Source organism: Paramisgurnus dabryanus, chromosome 18, assembly GCF_030506205.2.
Source record: "Paramisgurnus dabryanus chromosome 18, PD_genome_1.1, whole genome shotgun sequence".
In the NCBI taxonomy this organism is placed as follows: Eukaryota; Metazoa; Chordata; class Actinopteri; order Cypriniformes; family Cobitidae; genus Paramisgurnus; species Paramisgurnus dabryanus.
This window is the reverse complement of record NC_133354.1, coordinates 13697946-13710378: the sequence shown is the minus strand read 5'-3', so window position 1 is coordinate 13710378 and position 12433 is coordinate 13697946. Positions and strand designations below refer to the sequence as shown.

Genomic DNA, 12433 nt, shown 5'->3' with positions numbered 1-12433 from the left:
CCTAAACTTAAATTATTTGTTTGGAAGCTGTAAAATGCGGTTTCCTGGACAGGGATTAGACTAGTCCTAGACTAAAATAAATGTAAGAGCTGTCCAAACTAAAAAACAACTTGCACCATCATATCATTAAATACATCATACATTTGTTTTGCCTCAAAATGCATTAAAAGTAATGTTTTAAGTAAAGCATGTTTGTTAAAACTAGTTATATTTACTAATTAAACTAATCCCTAGTGCTGTTTTAGGCTTATCCCTAGTACTGTTTTAGGCTAATCCCTGTCCGGGAAACCACCCTTATTTGTTATACTCGATGCCCTATCTTTGTGACTTGTAGCGGCAACTATTTAAAAAAAAAAAATGAAAGACTGAGGGGGGCTTTTATTGTGAAAAGTCCTTTTATTTTGTATTAATTCTTTTCATGACGTTATCCAGTAGACGTTCAAACAGGAAGTAGTTTGTGCTTGGCGCACATTTAGGAAAATTGCTTTACAGTTGGATTATTTGCATTGGGGTTAAATACAATGTATATATATCCACGAAATAGACCAACCAATTTAAATACAAACATTTAGTGTTGTCATATTCCGTAAGGGCCGACCTTCAAGGAGACACGTCGTGTGGACGCGCGAAAAACAGATGTGTTTTTGAAATGAAATAGACTGTCAAAACTCAATGGAGGCACAGAAAGAGTCTGACAAAAATAAAACTGCAGCGTCTGAAAAAGACCAAGAAGAACAGTGTTGCTCTAATGTAAGTATATTAACACTAAAAGTCTAGTTTTGTGCTTTAATGTAACGTTAGTTTATTTGGTCTTGACTCTGAAACCGCTATTATTTATATCATCTGCGTACAACGTCATGCTTATGAAGGGGTTGTACACTTGCATTTATTGTTAAAGTTAAGAGAACACTAAAGCAACTTAGTATTGTTTGTCTCTCTTTTAGACCTCTAATAAAAATGAGGTGCAGGAGCCTTCCTCCCCAAATCATGGAGATTTCAGCGATCCGGTATACAAGGAGATCGCAGTGGCAAACGGCACCATCAATAGAATGAGCAGAGATGAGCTGCGTGCCAAATGTGCCGAGTTAAAGCTTGACACCCGGTACTGTAATTGATATATGTGTAATATAAATTTAATCTTTACTGTTATTTATAGTTTAAAGCAATCTGTTATTTAATAATATTTTGCTTTTCTCAGGGGTGTTAAGGATGTGCTGAAGAAACGCCTCAAAAACTACTACAAAAAGCAAAAACTGATGCATTTGGCTGCTGCAGGAGCAAACGGTGATCAGTATTTTGACTTCATCTGTGTAGTGGACTTCGAGGCCACATGTGAGGAGAGTAACCCAACTGACTACAACCATGAAATAATCGAGTTCCCCATGGTTTTGATTGACACACGCAGCTTGGAGATTGTGAGTTGGTGAGGGAACAGTCTGGCATACGGATGTGGAAACGCATTGATCAGTGCAACAGTAATGTTAAGTTTAATAATGAGATCATATTATCTTGATCAACAGACTGATCCGAATACTGTCATCTTAAAGGGAACATATAATGAAAATCTGACTTTTTTCATGTTTAAGTGCTATAATTGGGTCCCCAATGGTTTTATCAACCTAGAAAATGTGAAAAAGATCAACCCAGTAACTTCGTTTTGGTAAACCATTCTCTGCAAGCGTGTGAAAAAATAGGTAATTGAAATTTGTCTCCCCTTGTGATGTCAGAAGGGGATAATACCTCCCCTTATTCTGCACTATCCAACCACTGCATGCCAATAAATGCAGAGATCAACTCATTTGCATTATAACGTACACACACAAAACTGAATATTATTGCTTAAACCTACACAGTGGCAGTTTTAATATGCTATAATAAATTATCTGTGGGATATATATTGAGCTAGAACTTCAAATATGTAGGCTACTCTAGGGAGACCAAAGATTTATCTTAAAAAGTCTTGTGAAATGTCCCCTTTAATGTTAAAAAAGCATTTTAATTTTTAAACACTTGAATAACTTGTTTGTTATTCGGTTACTGTCATTGCAGGTAGATTCATTTCAAGAGTATGTGAAGCCTGAAGTAAACCCACAACTTTCAGATTTTTGCGTGAAACTTACTGGAATCACACAGGTGAGGTTTCACAGACTGCTTACTGATTGAAATTATATTTACTTGAAGATATATATAATTTTTTGCAGTCTAAGTATGTTGTTTTTTAATGAAAATTTTAACACATTTTGTTTTTAGAAATTGGTGGATGAGGCGGGTACATTTCATGCAGTTCTCAAGCGAGCAGTTTCTTGGCTGCAGGAGAAGGAACTTGGCACAAAGTATAAATATATGTTTTTGACAGATGGGTAAGGATTGAATATCAGTTTTAAGCTTGCCTGTAATAACACACAGGGGCAGTTTCCCAGACAGGGTTTAGATTTATCTAGGACTTTTGTTTTTACAAACATACCTTACAGAAACCATTACATGGTGTGCATCTTGACACAAAACAATGGCACTGATATATGTTAAGATATGTCAGTGCAAATGTTTTTTAAATTAAGACACCTTAAACATGCATTTTAGTCCTGGACTAGGATAAACTAGGTTTTTTCCTACCTTGGACTTTTTCCCCACAGGGTTTTTCTCCTAGGAGTTTTTTTCAACCCCTAGGGAGTCAGCTGACATTGGCTTAACTTAGAACTCTCTTTTATATGTTACATTATTACTACTCTTGCTAGTATGGTATAATCTTAGCCGCTGTACTCTGCTTCTTATGCTGTCCTCCGATTTTTCTGTGTTTTCTCCTGCTTTTTTAATGGAAAGCTGCTTTGAAACAATTAAACAATTGAATTGAATAAACCCTGTCTGGGAAACCTCCCCATAATGTGCAATACCATAATATGTAAATACTACGTTGTATAACTTACTCCTCTTCTGTGTAGGTCATGGGACATGGGAAAATTTCTTTATACTCAATGTAAATTGAGTGGCATCAGATACCCACAGTTTGCCAGAAAATGGATCAATATCAGAAAATCCTATGGAAATTTTTATAAGGTAGTTTTTTATATTATTCTTAAATTCTGTAAAAATTAAAGTGAAGATTATGTTTACTAAATCAAATAGCTTCCCTGCTTTAATATGAAATATGTATATTTACAAACACCTTGCAGATCCTGAAAAATGTTGAAAAAAAGGGAAATTATTCTAAAAATATTAAAGGAATATTTCACTTTCTTAAAAAAATTCTAGATAATTTCCTCACCCCCATGTCATCCAAGATTTTTATGTCTTTTTTGCTCAGTCGAGAAGAAATTAAGTTTTTTTTTTTTTTTGAGGAAAAGGATTTTTCTCAATTTAACAGACTTTATTGGACCCCAACAGTTCAAAGTTTCACTGCAGTTTAAAATTGCAGTTTCGACGCAGCTTCAAAGGACTCTTAACGATCGTAAACGAGGCATAAGGTCTTATCTAGCAAAACAATCGTCATTTTCACCAAGAAATGCAAAAAAAAATTCACTTATAAACCACAACTTCTCATCTTGCACTAGCCGTGTAAAGCACCAGCGCAACCTAACAAATTGTGTAATCATGTCAAAAGGTCAGGCGTTACATATATGAAATGCACATTTGCGGACCATTTTAAACAAAAACAGACACAAAGACATTAATTAGTATCAGATGTGACATACAACTATATCAGACTGGTCTTTTTCTCCACACTTGTAAACACTGGAGCGGTAGTTTCGCATACATCATGTGTGACCTTTCGACGTGATTACGTAATAGGTAAGGTCGAGCTGGCGCCTCACACGGCTAGTGCAAGACAAGAAGTTGTGGTTTAAAAGTGCATATTTTTTATTTTTCTTGGAAAAAAGACGATCGGTTCGCTAGATAAGACCCTTATGCCTCGGTTGGAATCGTTTAGAGCCCTTTGAAGCTTTGTTGAAACTGCAATTTTAAATTGCACTGAAGCTGTAAACTGTTGGGGTCCAATAAAGTCTATTAAATTGAGAAAATTCCTAGAATGTTTTCCTAAAAAAAAAAGAAAGACAAAAACATCTTAGATGACATGGGGGTGAGTAAATTATCGCTTTTTTATTAAATTGAAGTATTCCTTTAAGGTTTGTTTTAATTTAGTACTTTTTTATGTAGTTTTTTTTTTACATAACAGAATTACCCAGTTCAAAAGTTTACAAACACCTGATTTTCTTTTTGATCCTAAGCTTTTATATGATCATTCTAAAACGTTCATACTGGTCCCTTATAGGTTGCTCGTAATCAGACTAAACTTATCTGCATGCTTGAGAATCTTGGCATGCAGTATGAAGGTCGTCCCCACTGTGGTCTAGATGACTCCCGCAACATTGCTAGAATTGCTATTCACATGCTAAAGGACGGCTGTCAGCTCCGGGTCAATGAGTGCTTACATTCTGGGGAGCCACGGAGTGTGCCCATATCTGCCTCTTTTGAAGGAGCACCAGCACCTCAAAATCCCAAGAACAGAGACTGAAATGAAAATCAAAAGGATTCTCCAAAAACAACATTTTAGTTTCTAGATGTGGCCAAACTTGAAAGCACGTCTTTGTGTGACCAAATCTCAATGTTGATTTGAAACCTAGTGCATTATTCAGCTTTAGTAAAAACTGCTTTATGTACACCACATAACTGGGGCAGACCAGTAATATACTGCTTTCATTTGTGATAATAATCTTAGCTGTAAAAGTTCATATCATAGCATGGTTAGGGTTAGGTTCAGGAGAGTGGTGCTGTGCTTTCACCCTTACAGTGAGTTATATACTATGTACTACTGTATACTGAAATTTGCTCTGGAGGAACTTGAAATGCACAGAGGTTGTGGAAAAACAAGTAACATAATTGGTGTTTTCAAGATGGTCAATAATTGCACATTTATTTTCTTCCCTGTTGCATATTCACAGAGAACTAAAAGCTCAATTTGTATTTTATTGTCAATAAACAAAATGTTTATGTCTTTATTTGATGTCACTGTAAAATCAGATATGTGATGATGCATTTTACAAATTAACATTAATCCTCTTGCAGCCTCTTGAGATCTTATTTTTTGGTACAGTAAATGTTTTAAGGTAAAACTGTTTAATTTGTGCACTTTGCTCCCATGGTCAAGGTAAAGATCGGGTATGGTTATGCAACATCTGGTGAACACAAAGTTCCCTCTGTTTAAGGCCACCATATGTCCTTTAATTTGTGTAGGGTATACAATAACCTATGTAGAAAAGGCATATGATATCAATCATTGTTAACCTTTAGATTTGATTAGAAACAGTATTGCTGTATGGTGGGAAATGCATATGCGCATCATGCCCAATAGATGGCGACAAACAACACAAGCTGATGTAAAATGTAAAAAGTAATCAAGGAGGGAGGTCGAGCTTATTTACATGACGATGTTTTGATTTATCCCGCTACATATTACATTTTTTGTATTTTCCATGTTGTCATGGCACATACATAAGTCCAATCATATCTTAAATTTTTAACATTTTCTTTCAAATGTTTTTGAAGCCCGTTTTTTACACTGGGTACTATTATTAGTCATACATTATCCTATATTAGTTAAGCTAAAACAATCGGGACAGCAATGTATTAAACACAAAATCTTAGCAAACTGCACGCGAGTAACGTTAATATCATCTAAAACGCTGCCTTTATAATAAATTGTGATACGCGTACGCGTCCTCCAGGATTGTGCATGGAATTTCGACGTCACCACCCAGTCGACCAATCACGTTCTTTGTTTATGCAAGGCTCGCGTTCACAGTTCTTTTAAATTTTTTTTAAATCTCAAAAGAAAATATAAAAACGGGGAATATATTAATTTTCCTCTGTAGGAATCACTATTATACAATATCAATGCTATAAAAAGTAAAATAAACATAAGTTACTCACGTAAAGAAGAAAAGCAGAATATTGCATTTATATTAAATATTTAAATAAACTTATATAAAGTGATAAAACAGACGTTTATTATTACTATTACATTGCGTGGTCAATAGAGAAGGTGTGTTCACGGCTGTGACGCAATGCTGCTCCTCTGAACGAACGCTCCGCGCGGACTGCATGCGCAGAGAATAGGCGGAGACACACAGGGAAGGACTGAAGCAAACACCGCTGCACTTCTTTCATTCTCACAGATGGATATGCCTTAGATATTACCTCTTATGTGGTATCAGAGGACGCGCTGGCGTTATCGCCAGCCCCACGCGCTGGGCAGATGTGACTTTTGACGCGCGCGTGTGTTTTTTATCCCGTGGTCGATGGCGCAGATGAAGAGGATGCGTGAAACAACGCAGCCCAACCCTGTTTTCTTGAATGCGACTGAAAGGACCTACGTTTTTTGGGGATTGTTTACGTGTTGGCTTCCTGTGTGGAGTAGTCTACCCGAATCAATAAAGCAAGCGAAAGCAGTACAATGCTTCCAAGGTGATTGATCTTCGCGCTCAATGAAAACAAGGAGGAGAGCTGAGCAGATACGATGGCTGAGGAGAATAACCTGAAGACAGCCAGATTATGGAGGGATGCTGCTCTGCGCTCCAGGAAGCTGCGGAGCAACCTGCGACAGTTGACCCTGAGCGCCAAAAACAGCCAGAAAATCACATTACCCGAGGACATAAAGGAGATCGAGGTCCTCAATCTGGGTAATAACTCCCTCCAGGAGCTCCCAGAGGGGCTGGGCTCGACCCTGACAAAGCTTCACATTTTAGTTCTCCGTAGGAACAAGTTTACCACCGTTCCCTCTGCAGTATTTCAACTTAGTCAGCTGGTTGAGTTAGACATGAGTCACAATTGCCTGAGCCACGTTTCTGAAGATATTGACCTTTTAAAGGGGCTTAGAAAGTTGTGTATTAGTCATAACAAAATCCAATACCTGCCATCCCAAATTGGGACTTTGCAGTTTTTGGAGGAGCTCGATGTCAGCTTCAACGAGTTACGGGATTTTTCTGGGTCTTGGTCAAAGCTCAGGAGGCTCAGAACACTTGATGTGGATCACAACAAGCTAGAGCGTTTCCCATCTGAAATACTCGCCCTCAGTGACTTGGAAGAGCTCGACTGCTCTGGGAATAAACTCGAGGGTCTTCCGGGGAACATCATGATGCTTCAGTCTCTTAAAATCATGTGGCTCAGTAGCACCCATCTCACCTCCTTACCTGAAACATTTTGTGAGCTCCAGAACTTAGAAAGTTTGATGCTTGATAATAATTTGCTCACGAGACTGCCACAATCATTTGGAAAATTGCAAAAGTTGAAAATGCTTAATCTTTCGTCGAACTCTTTCGAAGATTTTCCTCAGGTTATTATCAAAATCACTAGTTTGGAGGAGTTGTATTTAAGCCGGAACAAACTGACGTTCCTCCCTGAGGAGATGGGACAGCTGTGTAATCTCGCTAATTTGTGGTTGGACAATAATAGAATAACATTTCTCCCTGACTCTGTTGTAGAGCTTGGGAAATTAGAGGAGTTGGTTTTACAGGGTAACCAAATTGCCATACTCCCGGACAATTTCGGAAAACTTGCCAAAGTTAACATTTGGAAGGTGAAGGATAATCCTCTCATTCAGCCACCGTATGAAGTGTGCATGAAGGGAATACCTTACATAGCCGCCTATCAGAAGGAGCTTGCACACTCCCAAACTGCAGTAAAACCCAGACTTAAACTTGTTTTGATGGGCCACAAAAATGCAGGGAAAACCACACTCAGGCAGTGCATTATCAGCAAACCATCAGATGCCAAGATGGCAATTGGAGGTAGGGGTATTGATGTTACAAACTGGGTAGCGGATGCTGATCGGAGTCTTACTTTCATCGTATACGATTTGTCGGGTAAACAAAACTATGATCTTATCAAACCATTTTTCCTCTCTCCTGGAGCTCTTTATGTCCTGGTGGTGAATCTGAGATTGTACACATCAAAGAGCTTTTATTCCCAGGTTGGGTATTTTTTGCACCTGCTCAGTGCCAAGGTGCCACATGCGGTGGTGTGCATTGTGGGAACCCACGCTGACCTGTGTGAGGAGTTAGAGATTGAAGAAAAGTGCCTGGATATTCACAGACAAATTTCCATCCAGGAAAAGTTGGACACTGAATGCTTACATGTGCTCACCTTGCAGGTCGACGATGGCCTCGAGCAGGGCTTCGGTGTTCGGACATGTAGCCCACATGTGCCGTTTTATGGCGTTACGGATAAAAACTTGAGACGCAAAAAGTCCCAGTTGCAATATATGCTGAACAATCGATTACAAATCCTGTCTCCTGTGATTTGTGTCAGCTGTGTGTTGGCACAGAGGAACATTCAGCACTTGAAAGAAAAGCTCATGTCTGTCGCTGATCACAGAGAGATTTTCCCCAACCTTCACAGAGTTCTACCGAAATCATGGCAGATGCTTGAGGAGCTGCATTTTAAGCCGCAGGATTTATGGCTTTCCTGGTGGGATTCAGCTCGGTTGGGCCTGCAGGCGGGACTGACGGAAGACCGCCTGCAAAGCGCTCTGTCCTACCTACACGAGAGTGGTAAACTTTTGTACTTTGAAGACAGCTTGACACTAAAAGAATACGTCTTCCACAATCTGCCACGGTTTATTGCCATCTTAAACGTCTTTTTCCAGAAGGACCTTGCTGCGACGCTTGAGAAGCTGGAGACAGAGGAAGATGATGGAGATGCCCCCAAGGCTACTCAGATGCACAGTCACATTGAAGCGTTTGTGTTGCACGGCGTGCTGCCGTCAAACGTCATTCGCTTGCTGCTTAAACCCCTAGTACAGACACAGCAGGACTTGCACCTGATCATGGAACTGCTGGAAAAAATGGGGGTGTGCTACTGTGTCAACAAACCTCGCAGTAAGCCACTTAACGGGGCAACCGTCTGGTATAAATTCCCCAGTCAGGTCAGCACTGAAGAGCCCCACGTCAAGCCCTCGACCGGCGGGAGCCCATCCGTCCCCGGTCAGGTCTTTTCAGTTGAGCAGCTGCAAATTGAATACAGGTTTCCTTTTCTTACCCCTCTTGGACTTTTTGCACGTTATAGCGTGCAAATCAACAGCCATGTGGTGCAACGGTCCGACGGAAAGCATCACATCTTTGCCTACCGGGGTAAAGTGCCCGTGACGGTGAGTTACCGGCTCTCTCGGAGCAGGCTGCAGGGTGAGACCCTCTCCATTTCCAGCCGTGCATCTTTGCCAAATATCTGGACAGCTTGGCAAGCCATTATTCCCCTGGTGGAAGAGTTAAATGTTCTTCTGCAGGAATGGCCTGGCCTTCACTACTCTGTGCATGTCCTGTGTTCCAAGTGCCTAAAGAGAGGATCCCCTAACCCACATTCCTTTCCAGGTTAGTGCTTTTTCTTCTTTGTTATTCCTTGTTCTCATGATTTTGCCAAATAAAATTGGGGATCAAATCCACATTGCCTCGTATACAGAACTGTCTTCATGCCACCATTAGATTTGTTGTTATTGCAATGGTGAAGTGACCATATATAATTATTTCTCATTCTGTTTATTTAAATACAACTGGAAAATACAGATTTTTTTTACAAAACAGAATAAAATTATAAGCTAAAGTGTTTAGTGTGACCTCCACTTACTCTTAAGCAATAGCAGGAACCTGTGGGTTCTCTTAAACTGAAATGAAAAGCAACCCTAATCTAATGACTTCAGGACTTCAGTCTTCTCAAAAGAGTGAAATATGTGTTTAGTTGTTAAGGGAAGTCATACTAAATACTGACTTTGCCTGATGAAGCTTTTATGTTTTGACGGTTGTTTTTTATTTTGTTTACATAATCCCTTTTTTTCCCCAAATGAATATGGTTGGTCATTAAAACTTATTTTTAAAGAGCAAAGCTGGTGTTTGCCTAAAACTTTTACACATGACCCACATTTATATGCAGCCTAGTGCTTTTCTTTTTTTTCCCTTATGGTTTTGTTTAATTTCTTGCACTTTGCCAGATAAAATTGGGGATAAATGTATAATAACTTTCCTTATTGCATCATGTGTTTTTTTATATCAATGAAGCTTAAATTGAGAGAGGATTTCATATTGAAAAACAAATTGTTGACATTCTTTGCTAGATATGTGTTTCAATAGGCTTTATACCCAACTACTTCCTGAACTTCAGCCAGCTCCCTGTTTCCTGTCTGCCATTATTGGACAAACTGATCAATCCAGGTGTGCCTGACCTCAGTAGTCACAAACAAACTGATTAATCCAGGTGTGCCTGACCTCAGTAGTCACAACAACAATAATCAGACACACCTGGAGTAATCAGTTTGTCCAATAATGGCAGACAGGAAACAAGGACCTGGTTGAAGTTCAGGGAGTAGTGCAGCTGGGCATAAAGCCTATTGCACTTTTATGGCTACAGACCTAATAAACTGATATAACTCGTTGCTCGTATGCAGCAATAAATCAGCCTTGTATCTTAGAGTAAATAAAGGGGAAATTGCCCCCCCCCCAAAAAAAATTCTGTCATTATGTACTCTCTCTCATGGTGTTACAAACCCACATGCGTTTCTTTGTTTTGATGAACATGAAGGAAGATATTTTGAGAAATGTTTGCAACCAGACCGATCAGAGGCCCCATTGACTTCCATAGTATTTTTTTCCTTACTATAGAAGTCAATGGGGCTTCTGATTAGGGCTCCATAACAACTAATCGTTTGCAGAATAAAAGTTTTTGTTTACATCATATATGTGTGTGTATTGTGTAAAATAATTAAATGTATATATAAACACACACAAAGCAAGTATTTATTTAAGAAATTTATTTATAAATGCTTAATATATACAAATATTTTATTTTCCTAAAATGATACATGTGTGTGTGTGTATTTATATATACGTAATTATTATACACAAGATGTAAACAAAAACTTTTATTCTGCTAACGATTAGTTGCGATTAGTTGTTATGCAGCCCCACCTCTGATCAGTTTGGTTACAAAGATTTTTGCAAAATATCTTCCTTCATGTTCATCAGAACAAAGAAATGTATATGGGTTTGTAACAACATGAGAGTGAGTAAATAATGAAACAATTTTCATTTTTGGGTGAAATATCCCTTTAAAACTGCAGTGATAGGAGAGATCATCTTTGCACAATGGGAGTTTATGTTTGTATTTATTGCCGATGCTTATACACTTAAGGGTGGATCCATGTGAAATGAAATCTTTTTGGCCTGGATCTAGGCTAAACAAAGAATGAGACATGGCTCGCATTGGCAGGAGGCGTTGTCTCGCTGGGCTTGAAGCCACACCTAGTAACACACATTAGCTGGAGCTGCCTGCCGTGCTGCTGAGCACACAGCTACAGCATTGGAGATGGTTGCCATGACAATATTATATGCCTCACATCATGGGATGCAGATGAGGCCAGCACACAGCGGTCAATGCTGCAGGGCAGAGAGCTTAGATTTATGGATGCATTTGGCAGATGCTTTTATCCAAAGTGACATGCAATCCATAACAAGGTATACATTTATCAGTATGTGTGTTCCTTAGGGATCGAATAATGCAACGTTCCACCAATTGGAACATTATGCCAATATGTCTTTTCCTTAATAAGGATGGTGAACTCCTTATAAGTCTTTGTAAAAACACCTCACATCTTTTGAACTTTTAACAGGGTTGAGACGTGGGGTGAATTATAGTCTTGCAAACTACCGTAGTTTTAAGTATCTCACCGAGTGATATTTCTGTATATTGTAATTTGCTATTTTTATATTCAGTGTTGAAACTGGCACAGGAGAGTGTTTTTTAAACTTAGTGATGGCTTATGTAAGAGACACATTTGCTCAGGCTCAACAGGAATTACTTGAGCTTATGTAAGGAAGTGTAGACATACCGTAATATGACTTTATGGTTTCACACAGCCTTGAAGTTTTAAACAATCTGAGGCCCTGAGATAAGTTTTAGAGGATTTATAATGTTGGTGTATTATGATGTGGATTTACCTGTGGTCATGTTGATGATCTATGCAATGCAATGGCAGTCATATGTTTTTAAATGTGGCTTAAGTGTCAACACACTTTTTGGGTTCTTTGTACTAAAAAAAATCAGTGCATGCAAGTTGTTCATTTTTGTGCATTAAACTGCTTATTATGTTGCATGCTTTGACATAATATTTTGATTATGTACACGTATTTGAATATTTTAATAGAAGATTTGTATGTGTGGATAGATAGCTGGACAGGACATCCTTTTTGCAGCCCGTTTCCAACAGCTTTCCGCTTGACCATTCCCTGTCACATAACCATTAACAGGTTCAGGCGGAGTGTCTTTGCAATGGTAAAGACTTGTTTAAGTGCATTATCTCTTAAGCACCAATTAGTTTTAAAGATTGAATTAGTTGAGTCATTATTGTAAACACATATTGACTGCACCCAGACAGACTATGGACAGACTTTTAGAA

At 38.7% G+C, this 12433-nt stretch overlaps 2 protein-coding genes across 2 annotated transcripts in view; both read left to right on the top strand.

Moving 5' to 3' along the window:
- Positions 1–416: 416 nt before the first annotated feature.
- Positions 417–4994, top strand: eri1 (exoribonuclease 1). The gene is made up of 7 exons (XM_065286767.2): positions 417–750; positions 945–1102; positions 1199–1415; positions 2050–2133; positions 2251–2360; positions 2940–3054; positions 4268–4994. The coding sequence occupies exons 1-7, from the start codon at positions 673–675 to the stop codon at positions 4508–4510; spliced, it is 1005 nt and encodes a 334-aa protein (XP_065142839.1). The 5' UTR covers positions 417–672; the 3' UTR covers positions 4511–4994.
- A 1094-nt stretch (positions 4995–6088) lies between these two features.
- The window catches only part of mfhas1 (multifunctional ROCO family signaling regulator 1), a 32240-nt gene continuing 25895 nt past the window's right edge, over positions 6089–12433 (top strand). The window contains exon 1 of the mRNA XM_065286766.1: positions 6089–9359. Within this exon, the coding sequence (XP_065142838.1) occupies positions 6512–9359 (2848 nt within the window). The 5' untranslated portion in view covers positions 6089–6511. The remainder of the gene's footprint in view (positions 9360–12433) is intronic.